Raw genomic sequence first — 20,860 nt, forward strand, 5'->3', positions numbered from 1 at the left:
GTCTGTGAAACCGGGCCATAATTCGGTGGAATAGCCCACTAATATTTGTTTACAATTATTGTTTTCTAGTCTGACAAGCTAACGTTAACTATTTTTTTATATTACAATACGCCGACAGTAAGCAAACTACCACTATCAACACTAAAGTAACAAACGCATGCACCAAAAAGTTAGCGAATGTTTGCTAATAGTGGTTAGCGATAGATTGTAAGTGGCAGACCTCTTGGAGCTTTTCTTAATCGTGTTGCAAGCAAGTTTACACAAACTAATTAGCGTTAACTGACGTAAAATGAGAATTTACACAAATCCACTTACATCCATATGCAGGACAGGTGACCTCTCTCCTCATTTCACCCATAGACTGTACCGTTTTCTCGCTTTATCACTAATATCTGAATATCTGATGGGGAAAGCGTATTCAAGTATCACCCACTCAAGTTTTAGCAAACCAGGCAGAGAGATTGTAAAACGCCTACCTGGTTGTAAAACGCCCCCAAATTGAGGCACGCCCCTTGTTGCTCTGCAGAGACCTCCTTCTCGTTTAAATAGAAGAGGATGAAACTGAAAGTAAAAACGCGTTGGAAAACAGCTTTAGCATGTAGATCAGACTACCGGTATATTGTTTTTGGTTCCTCGAGTGTTTACGTTGATATTATTTCAGTTGGATGTTGTAAATGTAAAGGTAAGAGGATTTTTGAGTATTTTCGTTGATTGTTCGTTCGAGTTCAATTTCATGGACGTGTTTGTCAAAACTTAGTTTAGGGTTCGTATGATTTTAGCTGTAGCATTGTAGCTCTCGACTCGGCGAACAAGTTTTTTTGGGGGTAACATTAGTTGACAAGAAATTACAAACAGTGGCAGCAGTGTCGTTGTCGTAAATTGTGACATTATACACTTGATCTAAACAATTGTTTTATACTTGTATAAATGTTATACATTTCGTGCTACACTTGTTATTGCTAGTTTAAAAAAATCTTATCACACCGCAGAACTATCTGACGAAAAATTCACTCTTAACCCGAGGTTAATTGTCCGAAGGCAGTATGTTTGTCACAAAAGTCCTAGCAGCTATGTGTGTTTCTCAGTAGTTTTGTATGATACGATCGGATACGATCAAATACCGAGTTCAAAACTTTGTGTTCTAGTATTATGAAATTAGTATTCTGTTTTCCAAACAAAAATTCTATTATCATATTTTATATCTGCGAACACAACAAAAACACCGGAAATACATTAAACTATCATGGTTCTTGACGCTCGCTGCTTTAGGACAAGGTATTTTCATAAATGTTGGGTTGGGCAGGTTGAGACATGTTTTTGAACTTGATATCAGAGTAAAGGTTCACAAATTGGTATTTTTATTTAAATTAATTATTACTTATTACTATAATTCTTTGTAATTAAATAATTGAATTGGATTTAGAGAAGATGTAGTTGTTAAGTAATCAATTAAACTATTTGCAAATAATACTTTATTTAAATAATATGTCTTTGTCAAAAACCTACAACCTTTCTTGTCTGTCACATTAAGTTTTGAATCCCATGAATCATGTAAATCATGCATATTTTCAATTCAAAACAGCAAAATTTGATAAAAAAAAAAAAGATTAGCAATTGGCATCACTGTATAGTATGCATTAACATTTTTTGAGATATTTACAAATGATCAAAGTCCCTTTTAAGTCTTTGATTTTTTATGCATTCTTTCACTCATAAAGCTTAAACAAAGCATCATGTTGGAATTCAATTTTAGCACTCGTTTTATGTTAACAGTATGTCCCGTCTTCTTTGATTTGATTGGTCATCATGATGATTTTGACATTGACGAGCACTGTTAGACCGCTGAGGCAGACTGGCCTAAAAAGTGTTTAATAGAGTGCATCAGAGCAGCATCAAGAATATCAAATATTTGAGGGGACGATTTGGTCACGTCTAATTATTGGAGTTGAATTGTCTCCCTCAGTGTCTATCGTGGTTACAGTCCTGTCACAAAATATGGGCTTTCCAAGGTTGTTTAAAATGTTTTTCCTTTATATCATTGACTTGCTATTTTACATTATGCAGCAGAATATGGATCTTCAGAAGTTTCACAAGATTGACGAGAACCTGCCAAGTACTGATGTGGCCAAGCTGAAGTTTCTGTGCATAAACCTGATTCCCACGAAGCGTTTGGAGACCGTGAAAGATGCCAAAGACCTGTTCCTGCGACTGGGCGAGCAAGCACTGCTTGATGACGAGCTACTTGTCCCTGAGCTTCTGATCACAATTGGGCGCCTTGACTTGCTTGCCATCCTGAACACTTCGAAAGAGGAAGTGGATAGAAAACTACCAGAACGTGAATCTTCTAGTAAAGGTGTCTCACCCTACAGGTATGAAGAAAATTCCCAATGATCCATAAATGTAGATTACTACAATAAAAAAAAACTCCTCTTAAAGTTATTGTCTGATAGAGATTAGCACACTGACGTGCTAAACAAGATCCATAGAAGTCAAGAACACTATCAATAACAAAATAGTTTTCTTGGAAAATGCAGCTTGTTCTTACTCTACTTTTAATATTTGATGTCACAATGTGTGTGTCTTGTTTTGTTTTCCTCTTCTCATCAGAAAGATGCTTTTTGAAATATTCGAGGACATGACAGAAGAAAACCTTCGCTCTGTAAAGTTCCTTTTGGAACTTCCAAAGGCAAAACTAGGACCGTCGGCTGTGAGTTTTATCTTAAGCACTGAAGTTATAATGTTAGTGCAGATTGCACACAAATAATAAATTAATGTGAAAGTGGAATATGCAATTGCTGATGAAGAACTACTTTGACTGCAAAATCTAGCTTTGTAAATGAACATTATTTTTTCCATTTTATTTCATTAAAAAATGGTTGTTGTTTTTTTTTTGTCTACTATTTACAGTATTTATGGTTTGCTCTTTAACCTATTGTTTTATTTGAACCCTACAGTCACTTCTAGATATTATGATTGAGATGGAAAAGCAACAGAAGCTCGGGGAAGACAACCTCGATGAACTTCACAGTATTCTTGAGCAATGTGACAAACCGCTGGCCTGTAGGATAGAGGAGTTCCAGAATATGGGCAGAGACCCAGAACAAGGTTACTGATTAAATCAAATGAATTAACTATATCTGCTCTTCTCATTTATCCAAACATTTACAACAGTGTTTTGTTTTGTTTTGTTCATTTTTTGAAGATGCTCACAGACTCCCTCTAAATGTAAGTAAGCCAAATCTTTGCCTCAATTTTCACACAGTATGACACAAATCATTCTCATGATGTGGTTATTTTAAATTGTAGCGGTCGGGGGATCCCCTGCCAAGCATTTATGTATTTATTTATTTTGCTTAACTGCTTTAAAATGGTTAATTTGTTCAATTTTAGACAGAATATGTAAAGAAAATTTTACTAACACTTAATCGTCCATCTCCCATTTTCACCTCAAAATTTTGGGTAGGCTGTGCCTCCTTTGCCTCCCCCAATGAGCCGCCACTGATCTGGGTGATCTTAGAAAATTTGTAATTCTTTGTGTAACATTTACACCCACAAAATCTAAAGCAGTGTTTCTCAACCAGACTTTATATTGACCTTCAAGTGGTGAGCCAACAGAGAACCAAATTATTAGTAAAAATGTAAAAACTATTATTAGATTCTTCTCAGACAACCATGTTTATCATTGTTCCATGTGAACCTGTTTTAACCTGTTTAATGTAGTCTTAAGTCATATTTCATTGCGTTGCTGAAATGATTTTAGGATTAGGGAATGTTACACAACCTGTCAATATTGGCTTAATATGCACCAAGTGTCAGATGTATTTGAGCCAAAATTCCGAGTTTGACTGGATACACCGCCTTTATATGCGAAGCACTGTTTCCTCTCTTTTAAGTTTAGTCAAGACAAACTTAACAAAATACAGTTACACTAGTGTAGTTTTTACCCTGCTGTACATGACCCTATCACAATAGAATGGCGGTCCTTTATTTGGGTTGTTGAGAACCACACATCTACAGCTTATATCAGCAATCAATATTTTCACATTAATTAACAATCTCGAAATAAAGAGCCTTTGAAAAATACCAGTTAATAATAGTTGTAGTCACATTCTAATACAGAGTGCAATGATAAATATACTGCAATTTAATGCATAATAATTGTTTCTCTTTCCTCCACATCTTGCCGTCAACACAACAGGTGGACATAGAGAACATAGAGAGAAAGGAAGGACGTGAGTTATTTATGTTATACATTGTTGAACATTAATGGTCTTTTTAAATGTATCTGTCTTTAACCTTATACGCTTTTCCTTAGGGAGAAGAGGCTCTTCTTTTGGCTCTGTTGGCTCGGTTTACACCGATTCAGACCCTCCACCCACGGTAAAAAAGACAATTAATTTTTATTCTTTATTGTTTCATTGTTAAATTATGGTTGAATGACAATCTATCCGATGCACCATTAGTCCCACATCTGATAGATTGGAACTTTTTCATCAAGGCATAGCACATACTAGTAACAAAAGGCTGTTTTTAATTTCCATAGTTCCACTGCTGAGACAAATCGGATTTAACAATGATCTTCTATGAAAAAGATGTGTGGTTGTTGTGTACTGGCTATTTGTGTAATATGTAAATAAATGTCATTTTAATGTTATTTGCTTTGCATTCATGTAGTCAGATGAATATTATATCATGACTCAGCGGCCTCTTGGATACTGTCTAATCATCAACAACTACAACTTTGAAAAAAAGTCCAAATTTTCCAACCGTGAAGGCACTTGGAAGGACAAAGGTATTATGGGTATTAACCCTTTTTTATCTCATTTGTATAATTCCTTACAATTGTGACTTCTAAATGAACACTTTCTCTATTTCTGTAGATGATCTTTTTAGCTTGTTTCATAGAATGCATTTCAAAGTTGAGGTGCGGGACGATCTGGAAGCCTCAGATATAAGAGATGCGATAAAGGAGTTTGCAAATAAGGATCATGCTCAAATGGGCGCTTTTGTCTGCTGTGTCCTCTCGCATGGAGAGAAAGGCACTGTGTTGGGCGTAGATGGTAAACCGGTTGAAATCCGTGAACTCACACAGCCTTTTGCTGAATGCCGCACACTAGCTAGCAAGCCCAAGCTTTTCTTCATTCAGGCCTGTCAGGGTAAAGTGGCCCAGGACGGTGTATGGACAGCAGATGGACAAGTGAACAATACAGAAGAAGGAACATTTGAGGAGGATGCTTATAATCCTGCTTTGCGCATGGTTCCCATTGAAGCTGATTTCCTAATCGGAATGGCCACAGTAGAGTACTACCAGTCGTTTCGCCACACTAGAAAAGGGTCTATCTATATCCAGGAGCTCTGTAGACAGCTGGAGATCTGCCGCGGGTGAGTTAAAAACATAGAGGACTCATTCATGCCTTGAATGAAAGATATACCGTGACTTTTTAGATGTGCCTTTGCTGGGTCTGTATAAAGTCATGTTCCAGTTCTGTGATGTTTACTTTGCAGTCTTTAGTTTCCACCAGTCATCCCATCTATTTCCACCAGTTTGACCCATTTATGCAGATTAAGAAATGCTATTCGTACACGCACTTCCATTCAAAAGTTTGGTGTCAGTCTTTGTTTTGTTTTAAAAGGAACTCATATTTTTATTCAGAAAGGACATTATGAAAGACACAAGGAATTATGTTCTTTGTGAGGCGAGGAAAAATTATTCGGCAATGCTTTTGCGGGGTGCGGGGTGCGGGGGGGGGGGGGGGGGGGGGGATTTTTCCTCGCCTCACAAAGAACATAATTCCTTGTGTCTTTCATAATGCCCTTTATGAATAAAAATATGAGTTCCTTTTAAAACAAAACAAAAACTGACAGGGGGGTTCCCCTTCAGTAGAAATCAAGCTCCAGGCCCCCCAATGCCTCTGGGCCCCCCTACACACTGTGCCCCTTTTCCGCCCTAAGCGACAGCCTGGTTTACTCTACACTTCAGAGAAAGTGCAGTGAGCACCTGGAAGGCAATAGAGATCCTGTCTCTTTCTAAACCTTACTGCATTTAGAACATTGTTACTTTAGAAAAATGTTAGTCTACACAGTGTTTGATCACCTTTTTTGTCAAATACCTTCTTATTTGTATGCCTTTAAAGAGACACTGCCTCCCTTGCCTCTTTGGAGAAAATGCTCCTGTTGAATATTCATGATGGTTTAATTTAGATGGATCCATATTAAAGTCTGCTTATCTGCTTTTTCTGATAGAAACGATGATATCTTGTCCATCCTGACAAAGGTAAACCGTGAAGTGAGCACCAGAGTTTTGAAAGGCTACAAGCAGATGCCTGAACCTCGATATACCCTCACCAAGAAGCTGGTTCTTCCCATGGACTGAAGCTACTTATTGACTCTGGTATTACTGGATTTACGCTGGACAAGTTTACATTATTCCGTTACTCAGAATCTATATTAATCTTTCAGGGAGGATCGAGGCTCTTTGGTACTATAGAGTCATATTGATCTTGCTATCTCTTAGAGTCTGGTCTTAATTATTAAATAAGGTTATGAGATTCAGTTTACTGCACAGAGTTATGGAAATTTAGTTATATGTTTAAACAATGCAATTTAAGAGTACATCAAATATGTAATGTGATTTCTATAGCAGCAGTCTAAATGATTTAGTTTTGAATACTGTTGTAAGATCTATTGATATTTCGGAAAGAACTAAAAACCCAGAGTTTAAAGTTGTTTAAGACTTTAAAATGGTAAGAAATAACTGATGTATAGAAAATTATAAACGAATTAGACATTCTTAAAAAGTGTCATTTTTTAAAATTATTAAATTTTCTCCTGCAAATTTAAGCTTGTCATTTCTTTTTCTTCGATTTATAAAGGAGAATTATTTTGTTAAATATTACATTTATTATTTTTTAAATTGTATTAAATGTATTGACTGTTTCCTCAAACGACATGATTATTAATGTATTAAGACTTCAAATACTTTGGGGGTGGCTTGGTGTCTGTCTGAAACTGGTTTCCCCAGGAGGATACTTCATTTAAAATTGCTTGACTTCCAGCCTTTGGTTTCTCTGAAAGCTACTGTCATTCTATACCTGAACCAGGTCACCTGTTGCATACACATTACTGAAGAGCCACTGCTGGGTTTTGGCCGGTTTCACAGACAAGGCTTACTCCCAGACTAAAATGCATGTTTGAGCCGTTTTATCTGAAAGCAACTTGCACTGACAAATCTTAAAATATGTCAGTGCCATTGTTTTGTCTCAAGATGCACACCAGTAATGTTTTTTTCTAACGCACATTTATAAAAGCTACTTAAATGTCCTAATTAAACTAAAGCCTTAATCTAAACCCTGTCTGTGAAACCGGGTCTTTGTTCATCCCACAACATCTTGACCTGGGATTTTCAAACTCGAGCTCTGAGACCCTCTGGTGGCTTCAAGGGGGTGTTAGGAGTTCCATGAAAAACTTCAGAGAAAAATGTTGTAGAGATTATTAATAAAAGGTATTATAACAAAATAACTGCAGTTTTATTCTGATTTCTGGTCTTTAATGATGAGATTAATGGCTCTTTAGTTTGTTTGTTTTTTGCTTCTTTTGAAATGTATAAATCTATCTATAGTGTCTATAATTAATCTATAATAAGTAGTCTATATTCCAGACATATATATTTTTATGAATATATATTTCTAGAATTTCTGGATTTTTATTTATTTTTTATTAAATGCTTGAAGAAAAGAAATGGAAAAAAACATTAACAACAATTATCTTCATTGTCATAACACAACAATACTCCTTCAGTCTTTCAGTCCAGATTAAGTTCCAAGTCCTTAAACACAGCCACTGTTCTTGTAGATTTTAAGTTTTTAGAGAACTCAATAGATTCAAAATACATTTTCATTTCAAGTTTAAATCTTAAAAAAATTGCATTTAGAAAATGTACATTTGTGAATGTGATATTTAGCTAACGGAAAAATAAGGTTTATAAGATAAATATCACTTTTCTTTTCATGAATGAAAATTACATTTTTTATATGTAACTCAGAGTTAGGATTCACATAACATTTGATAAAATCACAAATGTCACACCCCAAAAAAACAGGGTATTAATATCATTCTTTTCTAATTCTAATATCAGTCTTTTGAGAGAGCACTTATCTGGGTGAAACCTATGAATAAACTTAAACTTAAAGGTAATTTCTCTAATTGTGTTAGTTATCAGGTATTTGGGAGGTAATGTCCAAACTTTTTTCCAGGGAATGTCACTACAAAACCATTCCAGTAAGTAAGGCCTAATTAGAAACAGACTCCTCCTGAAACAAGACTCAACATTTCTATTTACCTACAAATGTCTTACACAGATCCACTGAGTGACAGAGATGAAAAAGAAAATCCTTTAAAACGCATGAGAACTCCTTGTGCCACTGCATCAGCCACAATTGCAAACTCTTTTGGAGTAACAGGAATTCCATGCTTTACTAAGAAACTCAGAATAATTACAAACTGAACCATTTTGATTGAAAAGTTGAGATACAAAAATAATTCCATTTTTAAACCAACTATCAAAGAAAAGAGATTCATGTCTATACAGTAGCCTAGGTCCTTATTATTCCAAATTATATAAGATTGAGGTGTAAAATTGTGTTTAAAGATGAGGAACCAAGCAACTAACATTTGCCTATGAAAAGGGATAATTTGACAGGGATTTTCATTATAATAAGAATTTTAAACCCACTAATTTAGAAAAAAATAATATTAGGGATCAGATTCCAGATAGATGCGGGCTTATTAATAACGGTCTTTATCCAATTTATTTTAAAGGTGTTGTTTAAAGTGGTAAAATCAAGAAAGTTTAGACCCCCCTTCTCAACAGTGTTCAAGTACAGATTTTCTGACAAAGTCTTTTTAAGAATGGACAATGGAGGTGTCGACACTCAAAGAAAGAGCTTAAAGGGGTCATATAATGGTACATGCACTTTTACAAGTTGATTGTACTGAAATGTGTGTTGGCAGTGCCTGTACACAACCATCATATAATGATAAAAATCCATCCAGTGTTTTTGTTTTAATCTCCTTATATGTTTTCCCCTGCCTCAAATTGAGCCGTTCGTTTTTGTGACGTCAATAAAACGGACGCCCCTCCCACGATTGTTGATTGACAGCTTGTGATTCAACACAGACCCGCCCTCGCTCGCTCGTCCTGTCAATCATAGTCTGCGCGAACTAGTGATGGGCGATACTGCAAATTTCTGTATCGATCCGATACCAAGTAAATACAGGGCCAGTATCGCCGATATCGATACCGATACCGATACTTTTTCATTTTAAAAGCATGCATTTGAACTTGTATGCACTTTCCTGTGCTAGAGCAGTGTGTCATGATTTATGAGGTGAATGCATCATTAATATGCTAAATCTGAACACGTTTTCATGACTACTAGTCCTATTTTGTGATTTGTGCTCTCAACTCCCCTTTAATTAGTCAGTGACTTTTACAAAACTACCCTAATTATAATACTAGCCTACTAGTACTAGCCTACTGTTCAAAAGTTTGGGGTCTGTAAGATTTTTATTTCTCTTAGGAAAAACTGTAATATTACAATTTAACAATTTAACATAGGCTATCTGTTTTCTATGCCATAGTAAACTGTAATTTATTCATGTGATCAAGGCTGAATTTTCGGCATCATTACTCCAGTCATGATGATAATTCATTTTAATATGCTGATTTGCTGCTCAGGAAACATTTCTTATTATTATCAATGTTAAAAACAGTTTCATATTTTGTCGGAAACTATGAAACATTTTATGCAGAATTATTTGATGAACAAAGTTGAAAGAACAGCATTTATGTGAAGTAGATTTTTTTTAACAGTGTAAAACCCTTGACTGTCACTTTTGATCAATTTAATGCATCGATCCTTGTTGAATAAAAATATTAATTTCATAAAAAAGATCTTACTGACGTCAACATTTTAAATCGTTATGTACAGTTTTGGTTTATTTATTGCGAAATAACGCCTGATTGTTTCTCTGACATCTAAGCAAGGCTTCGTTTCCCAAATGCACTGGACATGTGAGCTCAGCGAAGCACGAGCATCGAACGCTCTCTGTGATTGATTGGTTTCGTCTTGTATACAGATGACTAGGAGAAAAGGTTCTATCCTACACAATTACCCGCTAACATTCGCTTATTTTTCGCACTGAATTGCGTGCTAAATTAATAAAAAATTACTGGTAAAAAAAATACACATTTGGATCGATATTTTTATGTGAGGATCGATCCTTTTCGATACCACGTCAGTATCGAAGTATCGATACTTTAGGATCGATCCGCCCATCACTAGCGCGAACCGGCGCGGTCATTGTTGATATGCTGGAGCACTGTCTATGAGCAGAATGGCGTCTAAGCGATTGTGGTGTTCTGTTCTTGGGTGCAATAATGAACACAGCAGTCATTTTAATGTTCCTAAATCCGAACCGCTGAAGACGCAGTGGCTGAGTTTGTTTTCGAAGGGAATATTCCCCACGAGCAACGTCGAATCATTTCTCAGCAGACTGCTTTATAAACGAGGATCAGTGTAAAGCTGGTTTTGCTGAGAAGCTGCACCTGAATAAAGGATCGGAACCTGTTCGTCTTCCTGCTGAACCTTCAGAAGAACTAAAGTGAGTGTAACGTTTTATTAATCTTTATATTAATATTTATATAATCTTTGCAAATCGCCAGCTGCACGCTTCACGATGAATGCGTCGGTTTACACTCAGTGTACATTACAGCATGTTTTCTATGTACAACGTTCTCAATAAAATTCATAATCCCACGTTTATAATGAACAACGCGTGGTTATTGTGTTACAAACGGTGTATGCGCAGAACAGAGAGGCGGAGTCAGCAAAGCTCATGATCATTTAAATGCATATGCACTAAAACGGCGTGCTGAAAACAGAGCTGTTTTTGACCAGGTAAAATAAGTGTTTTCTTACAATACTAATGAGAATTTTTAATTAAAGTATATTACAAAGTTTTAATTTAGACCCTAAAGAATCATATTAGCTTGTACAAAAATTGCATTATATGACCCCTTTAAAGTTTTAAATATGGATATTTTAAGGATATTTTACAGACAAGGCTTACTCCTAGACTAAAATGCATGTTTGAGCTGTTTTATCTGGAGTGTCTGAGGCTCAAGGCAAAGGACAATCTAGAACAGGGACTGGACCAGGGATGGAAATTAACTTTTTTGTCCACCGGCCACTGTGGCTGGTGGATTTCAAAATCTACCAGCCACTCAATGTTTTTACCAGCCACTTTCTTGTTTTTAACCGACAATGTGTAACTGCATGTGAAAATTAATACTACAAGAATACTTAAGCAGTTCATTTAATCTCAAGTCTCAATGAAATACTGACATTTTCTCTTTCTCTCACCCTCGGCCTCATCCACCTAATCTGTCATTTATTTTTGTTTTGATGATAAATTGAGCCAGCCTCCAAAAGTAAATAACCTGTCCTGTGATTTTTTTTCTCTCTCACACAACACTCTCCAGACACGGATTTATGAGCTATAGTATGTTGGTTGCCTTTACATTAGAATAATATTTAATATAATCTAGATATGAAATGGAATAAATAGCATTCAATGCAAAATGAATATGTCTCATATATTGAAATCAAGTTTTATGTGATAAAATATTTGCTTTGTTGTGCATTAGAACCACATCAGGCATTTAGTACAAAATAATTTATTGAAGCATCCAGATACTTCACCACGTGACAGCAGCTAGGCTCCTGATTGGTTAACGCGGCGCGAATTGACGCTAAAGTTCAGATTTTTCAACTCGGGCGGCAGACGCGAATTCGCGTCAAACGCGTGAATGCACAAAAGCACTCAATAAAATCATGCGCGCGGAACGCGTCAGACGCTCGAACTTGCCGCGCGAATGAGGCGTATTCGCATCTACCACGGCGCGCTCTAACGTTACATCTCATTCGCGCCGTAGGAATTTTTTACGCGCGTAACGCGTCTTTGCATTGACTTAACAATGAAATCACTCGCGCCAGACGCTCTATTCTCGTCTGGTGTGAACGCACCATGATGTTTTCTCTGCAGACCTCTACGCCTGCGATGTAACGCCACATTTTGTTTGAAGGTGTGCGTCCTCTAAAAGTGTCCGCCGTCCGGGTGAAACAGTATGCTATTTTTATTTACCCGCCACGGTGGCCGGTAGGTGAAGCGAGTTTACCCGCCACAACACAAAATCACCCGCATTTGGCTGGTGGCGGGTGCTAATTTCCATCCCTGGACTGGACCCACCTGGATTAGAACATCAGCCTACTGTCATACTCTACAACTAGGCCTACATTCCAGTCCTGAAGGTTACAGGGAAACATAAAGAGTTGCTCTCTCCCTTGTTCCTCCCAAGGGGGAATTTTATTCCATTTGACAGCGAATAACTTTACATCGGAGGTGTTTAAAGACTCAATTTGTCCATTGTTTATTTCTAAAGAAACACGACAATGTATAACAGGCTCCATTACCTTGTATCTTACGTTATGGCACCGTAGAAGCAGTTTTTGTAAAAATAGGCTAACGATTGCGTATTAACACGCGACTCTCAGTTGCACAGTAGAGAAATTACTGTATAGACAGGAGGAGAAGTTCGCAGGCAATCGGTGGGACGTGGAGGCATAAAGTCAAGGGAGAAGCCCATAGAGAATCATAAAGTTGATCCCGCTGCTAGCTCATGGACAGCTCCTACTCACGCTCTCTGGCTCTGCAAGATTCGGAAGCGAATGATTCAGATTCCTCTTGCACAGCTACTAGAAGACTTACAACTGTCAGACAGGTTGCTCACGTCACATCTACGTGTTCAAGCTCAGTTTGAGCCTGCGCAGTGTGCGCTCAGCCGTCAGGAAGAGAGTGCTTCTAATTCACTTCACTGGTCTCCGTTGAAGTCTATGGGGTCGCTGTGTCCATTTCTTTTACTGTCTATGGTTCCTCCAGGCCTTTTAGGTTGAGGCAGTTTCTTCAGCACATCACTCTTAGGAACATGCCCATCACTACAGCCAGATTGTCAAATAACTCCCCTACTGTAGTTTTATTGAAGGCTGTAGCCCTTCCCAGGGATGTTGCCTCTGGAGTTCATACAGAGAGATGACGACGTGCTAGGAAGCCCCAGGTTGTCTTCCTGGTGTATTGCCTTGGTATGATGGCTTTTCTACAATGTTTATGACATTAAAAATTTTAAAAGATATGTAATGTAGGCTAATATTACATTAAAATATTTTAAGACTAAACTTAACTTGTTCCTCATGTCTCACTTTAACCCACAGCATTTGTCTCACTTTACCCCAAAGCCATATTTTAGAAAAATCAATCTCTCTTAGCAATTCAGGATAATCTTCAGCTAGCATCATCACATGGTTTTATATGTTGGTAGTTCATCAACATGTATGATATAATTTTTTCTACCTGAATCAATTTGCTTTGGCACAACAGTAAGTTGACAGCAAGAAAATGTACTTTTACATGCAAAAACATTTTTTTGTGTGAAATAAACATGCTTACCACAGCACTTCTCTCCTTCATGGCCAAGGGGAAATTTGAGGGGCTTGAAAACATAGTGGTCACATGACCGCAAATGTGTTCCGTTGCCTAGATACAGGGGGTGTCTCACATTACCCCGTTCTCCCACCTGACCGGGGAGCTGCAAAAGTTGCAAAACGTTGTTGTTTTTTTCACAGCCTACTCTCAAACCTTCAGTTCCACTAATGCTCATAAATCTGTTTTTATAACAGTAAAACCTCTTTTCATAAAGTCGCTATGTTATTGTATCATGTTTATCAAAATAAAATGTATTTTAAAAAAACACCACTTCATTGGTATTTAAGTAGGCTAGGCTAGTATGGGCAAATGTTGAACTTTATTCTTGTACAAACAGACGCTGTATTAAGCAGTAACAGTTACTACATAAAGTATTAAATAGAAAAGTAACTGAAACGTCTGTGTATCTGACAAATATTGCATTTATTTCACTTCCGCTGTGGTAAGTCTACAAATACAGCACAAGCGTCACTACGGGAATCAGAAAGTGTCCGATTTCACGTCTCCGTTTGCAGCTCCTCCCGCCAGCATGCGTCAACTCGCAATATGAAATATTCTTTAAGGCGGCCATTTAACTTTCTTCCGAAGGGCAGAGAGATTGTGTCCATATCCTCTCTCTCTCCGCAATCCACTCGTAAACTAAGTCTCATTGTCCACAGAACACCTGCAAAATCTAAATATATCCGACTGATCTGCATTGTTTCATAAGCCAATCTAGCACTTTTCCTCGAGTTAACGGTAAGTACTGTTGTGTTTACTCATTCATTTGTTTGCGTTTATATTTTTGTATCTGCACAAAAGCGCGCGAAAACTTCCTGCTTCACTGACTCCACGCACTGGCACTGCGCAGTGTTTTTTTTAATATGTTGCATGTTTTGTTTTTAAAACCGTGTATTGGATAATATTATATTATTTGTTGATATACAAACATCTAATGATTCTGTTGACATTACGGTTTTTCTGGACATTACTCTCAGATGGATGAAACTTGCCATGTCAGCAACAATGATCAGAAAAGTCAGGCTACCAAGAAAGAGCAAAATAAGGGCAAAGCATCAGATAAATCACAAAGAAAGAAGGCTGTAAGGAGGAAATCACAAGTAAGATAGCCATTTAATTAAGATTAGAAATGCCCTGTTATTTTTTATAGATATGTTATTTGAGACAATTATATTTCTGAACCATTGTGATATATTATTATGCTAGTATTTCTCTATTTATTTAATTTTACCATATAGGAAGCCAAAGAAAACCAATGTGTTCAAAAGACTATTTTACTTAAAAGAAAGCGGGAGCCCCTTCAACCCACCGGCAATATTTCTGACCATTACCCTAAAAAGAAGCATGCAGGTAAGTCATTTACAATCTGTGTTATGTTAGTAAACTAGAATATATGCCAAGCCTAGCCTTCTCCTAAACTGTCCTTATTTCCACAGTGACAAAGCACAATGAATTTTATTCCATGTCAAATAAACCTTGTGGATATTGTTTGATCATCAACAACTATAACTTTGAGGGTCCGTCACTTACAAACCGGGAAGGGACAGACAAAGATAAAGGTATTTTGGGGAGTTTAATCCCTACTTTAAAGTCAACATTTATGATGAAGACCTAACTATACATTTGACTTTTTCTCCTAGATAATCTTACCAGAGTGTTTGAGAACATGTTTTTCGAAGTTGAGGTGCGGGCCGATTTGCGAGCCTCGGATATGCAAAATGTGATAAAGGAGTTTGCAGAGAGGGATCACTCTCGCATGGATGCCTTTGTCTGCTGCATCCTCTCCCATGGAGAGAAAGGCTCTGTTCTGGGAATAGATGGAAAAGAAGTTCCGATTCGTGAACTCACACAGCCTTTTGCTGAATGCCGCACACTAGTCAGCAAGCCCAAGCTTTTCTTCATTCAGGCCTGTCAGGGTAATGAGGCCCAGCAAGGTGTGTGGATGCCAGATGGACAGGAGAGCACCACAGAAGATGAAACATTTGAGGAGGATGCTTATGTTCCTTTAAAAGCTGATTTCCTAATCGGAATGGCCACAGTAGAACAATACCAGTCGTTTCGCAACACTAAAGACGGCTCTATCTATATCCAGGAGCTCTGCAAGCAGCTTGAAATTGGCTGTCCACGGTGAGTTGTCTTTATTTTGATCATTTTTGCATTTGGTGTTAACATCCATTTTGGGTGAGTTTATCATCTTGGAAACACATTGTGGTCTGATCATTCAAAGCACCATCAAATGATGCATATGGCTATTTTGCATTTGTAAACACTAATATGTATTGATGTGTCCACAACTCACTCATGTAACTTGTTTGTATCTCTTTCTTTTTTTGACAGGAAAGAGGACATGCACTCAATTTTGACAAGGGTGAATCGAGAAGTGAGCTTGAAAAACATTCAGCGTTCCAAGCAGATGCCTGAGGTTCGCTACACTCTAACCAAAATACTGGTCCTTCCCATGAAGCAAACCTCCTTTTAATAGCTAAAAAATTTTTTTTTAATAATTTATGATAGGTTGAACAAAGCCCTACTGTTCCTTATTATGCTGGGTTCATAGAAGATCAAGTCATAATGGTTGATAACCATTAGTTAATAATTTACCTCATTTACAATTCCACTGCTGTATTTAAATAACTAGGCCTAGCTGACAAATCAGAGGCATAGAACAGCTCTGAGACGAGAGGTTAAATCAATTGGAGATCAGGAGATATGATTTTTCTGTATTTATACGGACTTCTGTATTTTTCAACCTGGGACCCACGTGAACTGCGACCCACACAAACTGCTGTTTTAGCTATTATAGTGTATTTACAGTATAATTACCATGTCAATTCTTGTCCCTGCCTGTGGAAATGTGCTTTGTGATGCCTACATTTGACATACGGTATACTTTTCTGTTGGTCTTACCCAATGGCATGTTTCTGTGTTGATGTATTTTATTTTAACTTGATAATGTCATGTGCATTTCATTGAGTTTTTAACCAGGCTTTTGTATTTAACATTTTTAAAGACTTTTTACATGCAGTTTGCATGCACGGTTTGGGTAATAAAATGCACATATCTGGAAAAACCCTGTGCTTTAAACACGAGTTTGTCATTAAAAAGTGAAAAACAAATTGGTTTCAAATGATTCATGATTCTCTTCACTTTTACTATGTGGCAAATATATGTAAATAAAATGTAATTCCTGTGGGTGGTAGACATTAGCTAATAACTGTTTCTGTGAAAAATTTGGGCGGTCAGAAAACCACTGTGTATATACATATAATCTTATATGTTTCTGACAGAACTGCTCAGAAAAACCCATATTTATGACCACTGATTTGAATATTGGGTGGGGGGACGTGCCCCCTCAACGTCAATTCTGTCATTCTGGTGTGTGTTCAAGTGACTGGGTGTCTTTGTATATGGGTGTGTTATTGTACCCGAGATGCAAGTCTTATGTTACTGAAATAAGTGCAACAAATGAAATAAGAATGGACTGTTAGCAAATTAATCATGTGGAAGAGCTTTAAAAATAGGTAATTTAACATAATAAATGTATTATTCAGGTTCCGTCTTATTCAGGGTCCCCACATCTTATAACAAAAGAATTTCAATGACTTTTCCAGTTGTTAATGATTACCAAATAAAGACCGTACATGAGTTTTGATACATTTTTGTTATACTATAAACAAAAGTCAATTCAAAACTAATTTGAAGTCACTAGCCAAGTTTAAATTTATTTTTTATAGCACTTTATAAAATACTGATTGTTTCATAGCAACTTACAGGGATTTAATTATGGATATCTCGATCTGATTTTTGACTTGGACGATCTGTTTTGGAGATATCTGCATTTAACTTTGTTACTGGGAAAAATGTCAATGAAGATACTACATTAAACTACAACTACTGTGTGTATTAGCAATTAATCATTGGATACAATGCACTTATTGTGTACATTCATTTTACATTGTACTTATACTTAAAAAATATCGGAATGTAATTAAAGATATAATTAATTTCTGTAATTATATTTATTATTACACTGTTGACTCTTCCTAACAATTGTACCTAATGATTTTTTTGATGTAGGTATAGTTATTAAAAGACACCTACCGTAATATAAAACCCCTACATTTGACACATACCACTCCTGTCATCCTACCTGATCCAATGTTTCTGACTTAATGTGTATTGCAGGTATACATTAAATTGCCTTCCAATTTTGCATGCAGTAATACACCATTTTAAAATATTTATTATAAAATAATTAAATGAGTGTATTTATACAGTATAGGGTACAGAAATTAGTGTATATAGAAAAGTAGAAACATTTTGTATAAAAGAAATGTGTAAAAAAAAAACATATCTGCAAAAATACAACAATTAACCACTGTTTATATATATATATATAAAAAAAAAAATATTACACCTGGAAAAACAAATTGATCTCAAATGGCTGTTGATTCCCTTTAAGTAAACAGTTTTGGCCCTGATTTTTTATAAGTCCTTTAAGAACATGGAAGAGTAAAGTAAACATGCTGTATATTTTTGGGGGGGATTCTCATAAATTATCCCATATTAATATATAAAAAAGACATATTCAGCCATCTTGGCATGACATATGTAGGAGCTTTCAGTGGTTCAGTGGTTCACTGGCTGCAGGATCAGTTTCTTCCTCATGGCGACTTCATGGACAGGCATTTGTTTGCATTTGATCCCCTGACTGCTAACGTCATTATTCACACAAAGCAGGATCGTCTGGATGTCTGTACCCCTGGGGACAAAAAAAAATCAATAAATATGTATATATATTTTGATAGTATATATAGTTCTGATTTTGTGAATGTTATCGATTTCAGTACACATTATTTTCCTTTATCATTTTCTCTACTTTGTATACTCAAATGTTCATAATGAACATAAAACTGCTGCATGAAATCTTTGTTAAACTTACAGTGGACAATGATTCTCTAGGTTTCGGCAGAGTGACTGAATAAACCAGGAGCCCTCTTCTGATTTTCTATAAGAATAGTGACCGTCAGTGGTTGACCTGGCAATGAGGAAATCCGTGTCAGCTGGGATTGTGATATCAAAATCATCACCATCCACATCCATCTCTGACTCTCCATCTTCTGGAGCATCCGCTTGGACTTTCACACCATGTTGATTTTGTCCCCCACGACATGCCTGTATAAAAAACAGTTTGGGCTTGCCGGCTAGGCTTCGGCAGTAAATGCCATTGAAAGGCTCCCGTATTTCATCAACAGAAACAACACCACCATCGGTTCCACAGACTCCTTCTTTTTTGCCATGGGAGAGGACACAGCATACAAAGCAGTCTCCATCTACTGTTTTACCCAGGTCTGTGAGGAGATTCTTCATTTCATCTGCAGTTTTATTTCTGTGCACCACCACCTTAAACCCCAGCCAGCGGAAAACTTTGTCAAGATACTCTGGAGAGAGAAAATAAGCAACTCAATACATTCATCGATATAAAACATTATAAATAAATAATATTTATAAAAATGGTCAAATAAATATTATAATTTAATGAAAATAAAAAAAAATATTTATAAATGTATAAGTCTATAAATATTTAGAATTATTAAAACAAATTAAATAATTATTTTCCGAATTATTTTCTTATAGTTTCCTTTACACAATAAGTGTAGATAATCCTGCTCATACCATGGTCTTTTCCTGGCATTGACAATTTAAAGCTGTTATTGATATTTGCGGCATCAAAAACGTTTTACTGCACACCTTTCAGCCAATCAGAATCAAGTATTTAGACAGACCACCATGGTATAACTTAAAATAGTGGTTACACTTTATACATTTAAGTACTGAGTAATATTAATTAACAACAGATACTTGTAGGTTTACGATAAAGGTTTGGTATATGGTTAGTTGCATGTAATCATGCATAATGTATAGTTAGTACGATAGTAACGACATGTAACGTGTAACAAGGACACTGTAAAATAAATTGTTACCAAAATATCTAATGCTAAATACCTAAATAGAATGCAAAAATGTTTAAAAGACAAACTTTGGTCCTCATCTGATCCGCTTCTTCCATTCATGGTTGTAAAATTTACATTATTGATGATTACGCAGATACCACGTGGAATTTGTGATATTTTGTATTGAGAGACCTGAAATAAAAGCACATATATACACATCAGTGGTACAGAACATATTGAGTGCAGCATTTACATTAATTTGAATATAGCATCACCTGTATTGACGTCACCTGTACTGGAGCATCAAAAATGGCATGATCCTTTAATGTTGGACAATTTTCCAAAATACTATCCTGTCTTAAAAGGTCTATGAACTTGCGACAAGTTTCCTCCCCCTTTCCCATGAGTTTGTCAAGTAGGTTGATGACTCTCTTCTGTCTTTCATGAATATCAGTGAGGTTCATGTATTCACGTCGAGTAATAAGATTTTCCTGTTGCACATTCTGCAAGATGAATTCGGCCTCTGCAGATAAAGTCTCTATGAGGAAGACTTTATGTTTGACAATTCTCTGAAGAGATTTTTTGTCCATTTTACAAAATCAACACTGATGAACTGGAGAGAAGAACATAGATGTTAGTTTATGATCTTGAATAAGCCTACAGTAAATTGTTCATATTCACTTCAAAGCAAAGAAACATGCTATACAAAAATACAAAATTAAGAGTCAATAACCTAATAATGGCCAATAGCTCAGACATGGACAAAGTGAAATAAAACCTCTGTTCATACATTATTAACAATAAGTAACACAAACCAGGCAAGTGGCAGCTTGTGCATGCAAGTTTAAAAAGGACTTGTTGTTCACAAGGAAACAATTTCATGTTACAGCGTAGCTACAGGTGAGCAAAAAGTTCACTATTATATGTTTTAAATAGATTAATCTATAGTTCGATATAAATATGCTAAATATAATACTTATTTGACAATTGCTATAATAACGTGTTTATAACTTTAATATTAAATCGTTCGGTTGAAGATTATATGACGAGCCGAATAAAATAAATGTGCTTCCTATTTGCTTTGCTTTCATTTTCCCTTTATTACAACAGGGTAGGCTAATACTGTAGCTTCAGGTATTTATTTGCACTACTTAGCTACATCACATAAATACAAAACGTACAAATCCAAACATCGATCTATCTAATTTGCAATATGATATATTAGCATAGACGTTTGAAGGTATTTGTTATAAAACACCGACCTTCCTGTCAGATGAGAGTTTCCCTCGCAGAACTCGAAGGCGCGA

At 36.3% G+C, this 20,860-nt stretch overlaps 3 protein-coding genes across 4 annotated transcripts; 2 read left to right on the forward strand and 1 right to left on the reverse strand.

Annotated features, from left to right (window-relative positions):
* Positions 1-573: 573 nt before the first annotated feature.
* LOC130101352 (caspase-8-like) lies at positions 574-16,105 on the forward strand. The gene is made up of 15 exons (XM_056267039.1): positions 574-682; positions 2,065-2,369; positions 2,608-2,707; positions 2,955-3,105; positions 3,203-3,225; positions 4,199-4,232; positions 4,316-4,380; positions 4,675-4,792; positions 4,881-5,357; positions 14,309-14,337; positions 14,577-14,699; positions 14,838-14,949; positions 15,036-15,158; positions 15,240-15,726; positions 15,937-16,105. Exons 2-15 carry the CDS (start codon positions 2,071-2,073, stop codon positions 16,076-16,078), a joined length of 2,283 nt encoding a protein of 760 aa, XP_056123014.1. The 5' UTR covers positions 574-682; positions 2,065-2,070; the 3' UTR covers positions 16,079-16,105.
* On the forward strand, positions 4,498-6,607 carry LOC130101272 (caspase-8-like). The gene is made up of 3 exons (XM_056266931.1): positions 4,498-4,792; positions 4,881-5,382; positions 6,244-6,607. Exons 1-3 carry the CDS (start codon positions 4,693-4,695, stop codon positions 6,371-6,373), a joined length of 732 nt encoding a protein of 243 aa, XP_056122906.1. The 5' UTR covers positions 4,498-4,692; the 3' UTR covers positions 6,374-6,607.
* Positions 16,106-18,178: 2,073 nt separating the features above from the next.
* Positions 18,179-20,851, reverse strand: casp20 (caspase 20, apoptosis-related cysteine peptidase). Of its 2 annotated transcripts, none has more exons than XM_056266853.1 (5): positions 20,816-20,851; positions 19,829-20,166; positions 19,640-19,745; positions 18,542-19,040; positions 18,179-18,361 (listed from the first exon to the last, which is right to left on the reverse strand). In XM_056266853.1, exons 2-5 carry the CDS (start codon positions 20,141-20,143, stop codon positions 18,229-18,231), a joined length of 1,053 nt encoding a protein of 350 aa, XP_056122828.1. In that variant the 5' UTR covers positions 20,144-20,166; positions 20,816-20,851; the 3' UTR covers positions 18,179-18,228. The 2 variants fall into 2 exon arrangements, with proteins under 2 accessions (XP_056122828.1, XP_056122829.1); XM_056266854.1 differs by having other exon boundaries at positions 18,181-18,361; positions 19,844-20,166.
* Positions 20,852-20,860: the final 9 nt, after the last annotated feature.

This window comes from Rhinichthys klamathensis, unplaced genomic scaffold (assembly GCF_029890125.1).
Source record: "Rhinichthys klamathensis goyatoka isolate OS25496 unplaced genomic scaffold, OSU_Roscu_1.1 h1tg000254l_1, whole genome shotgun sequence".
NCBI classification, from domain to species: domain Eukaryota; kingdom Metazoa; phylum Chordata; class Actinopteri; order Cypriniformes; family Leuciscidae; genus Rhinichthys; species Rhinichthys klamathensis.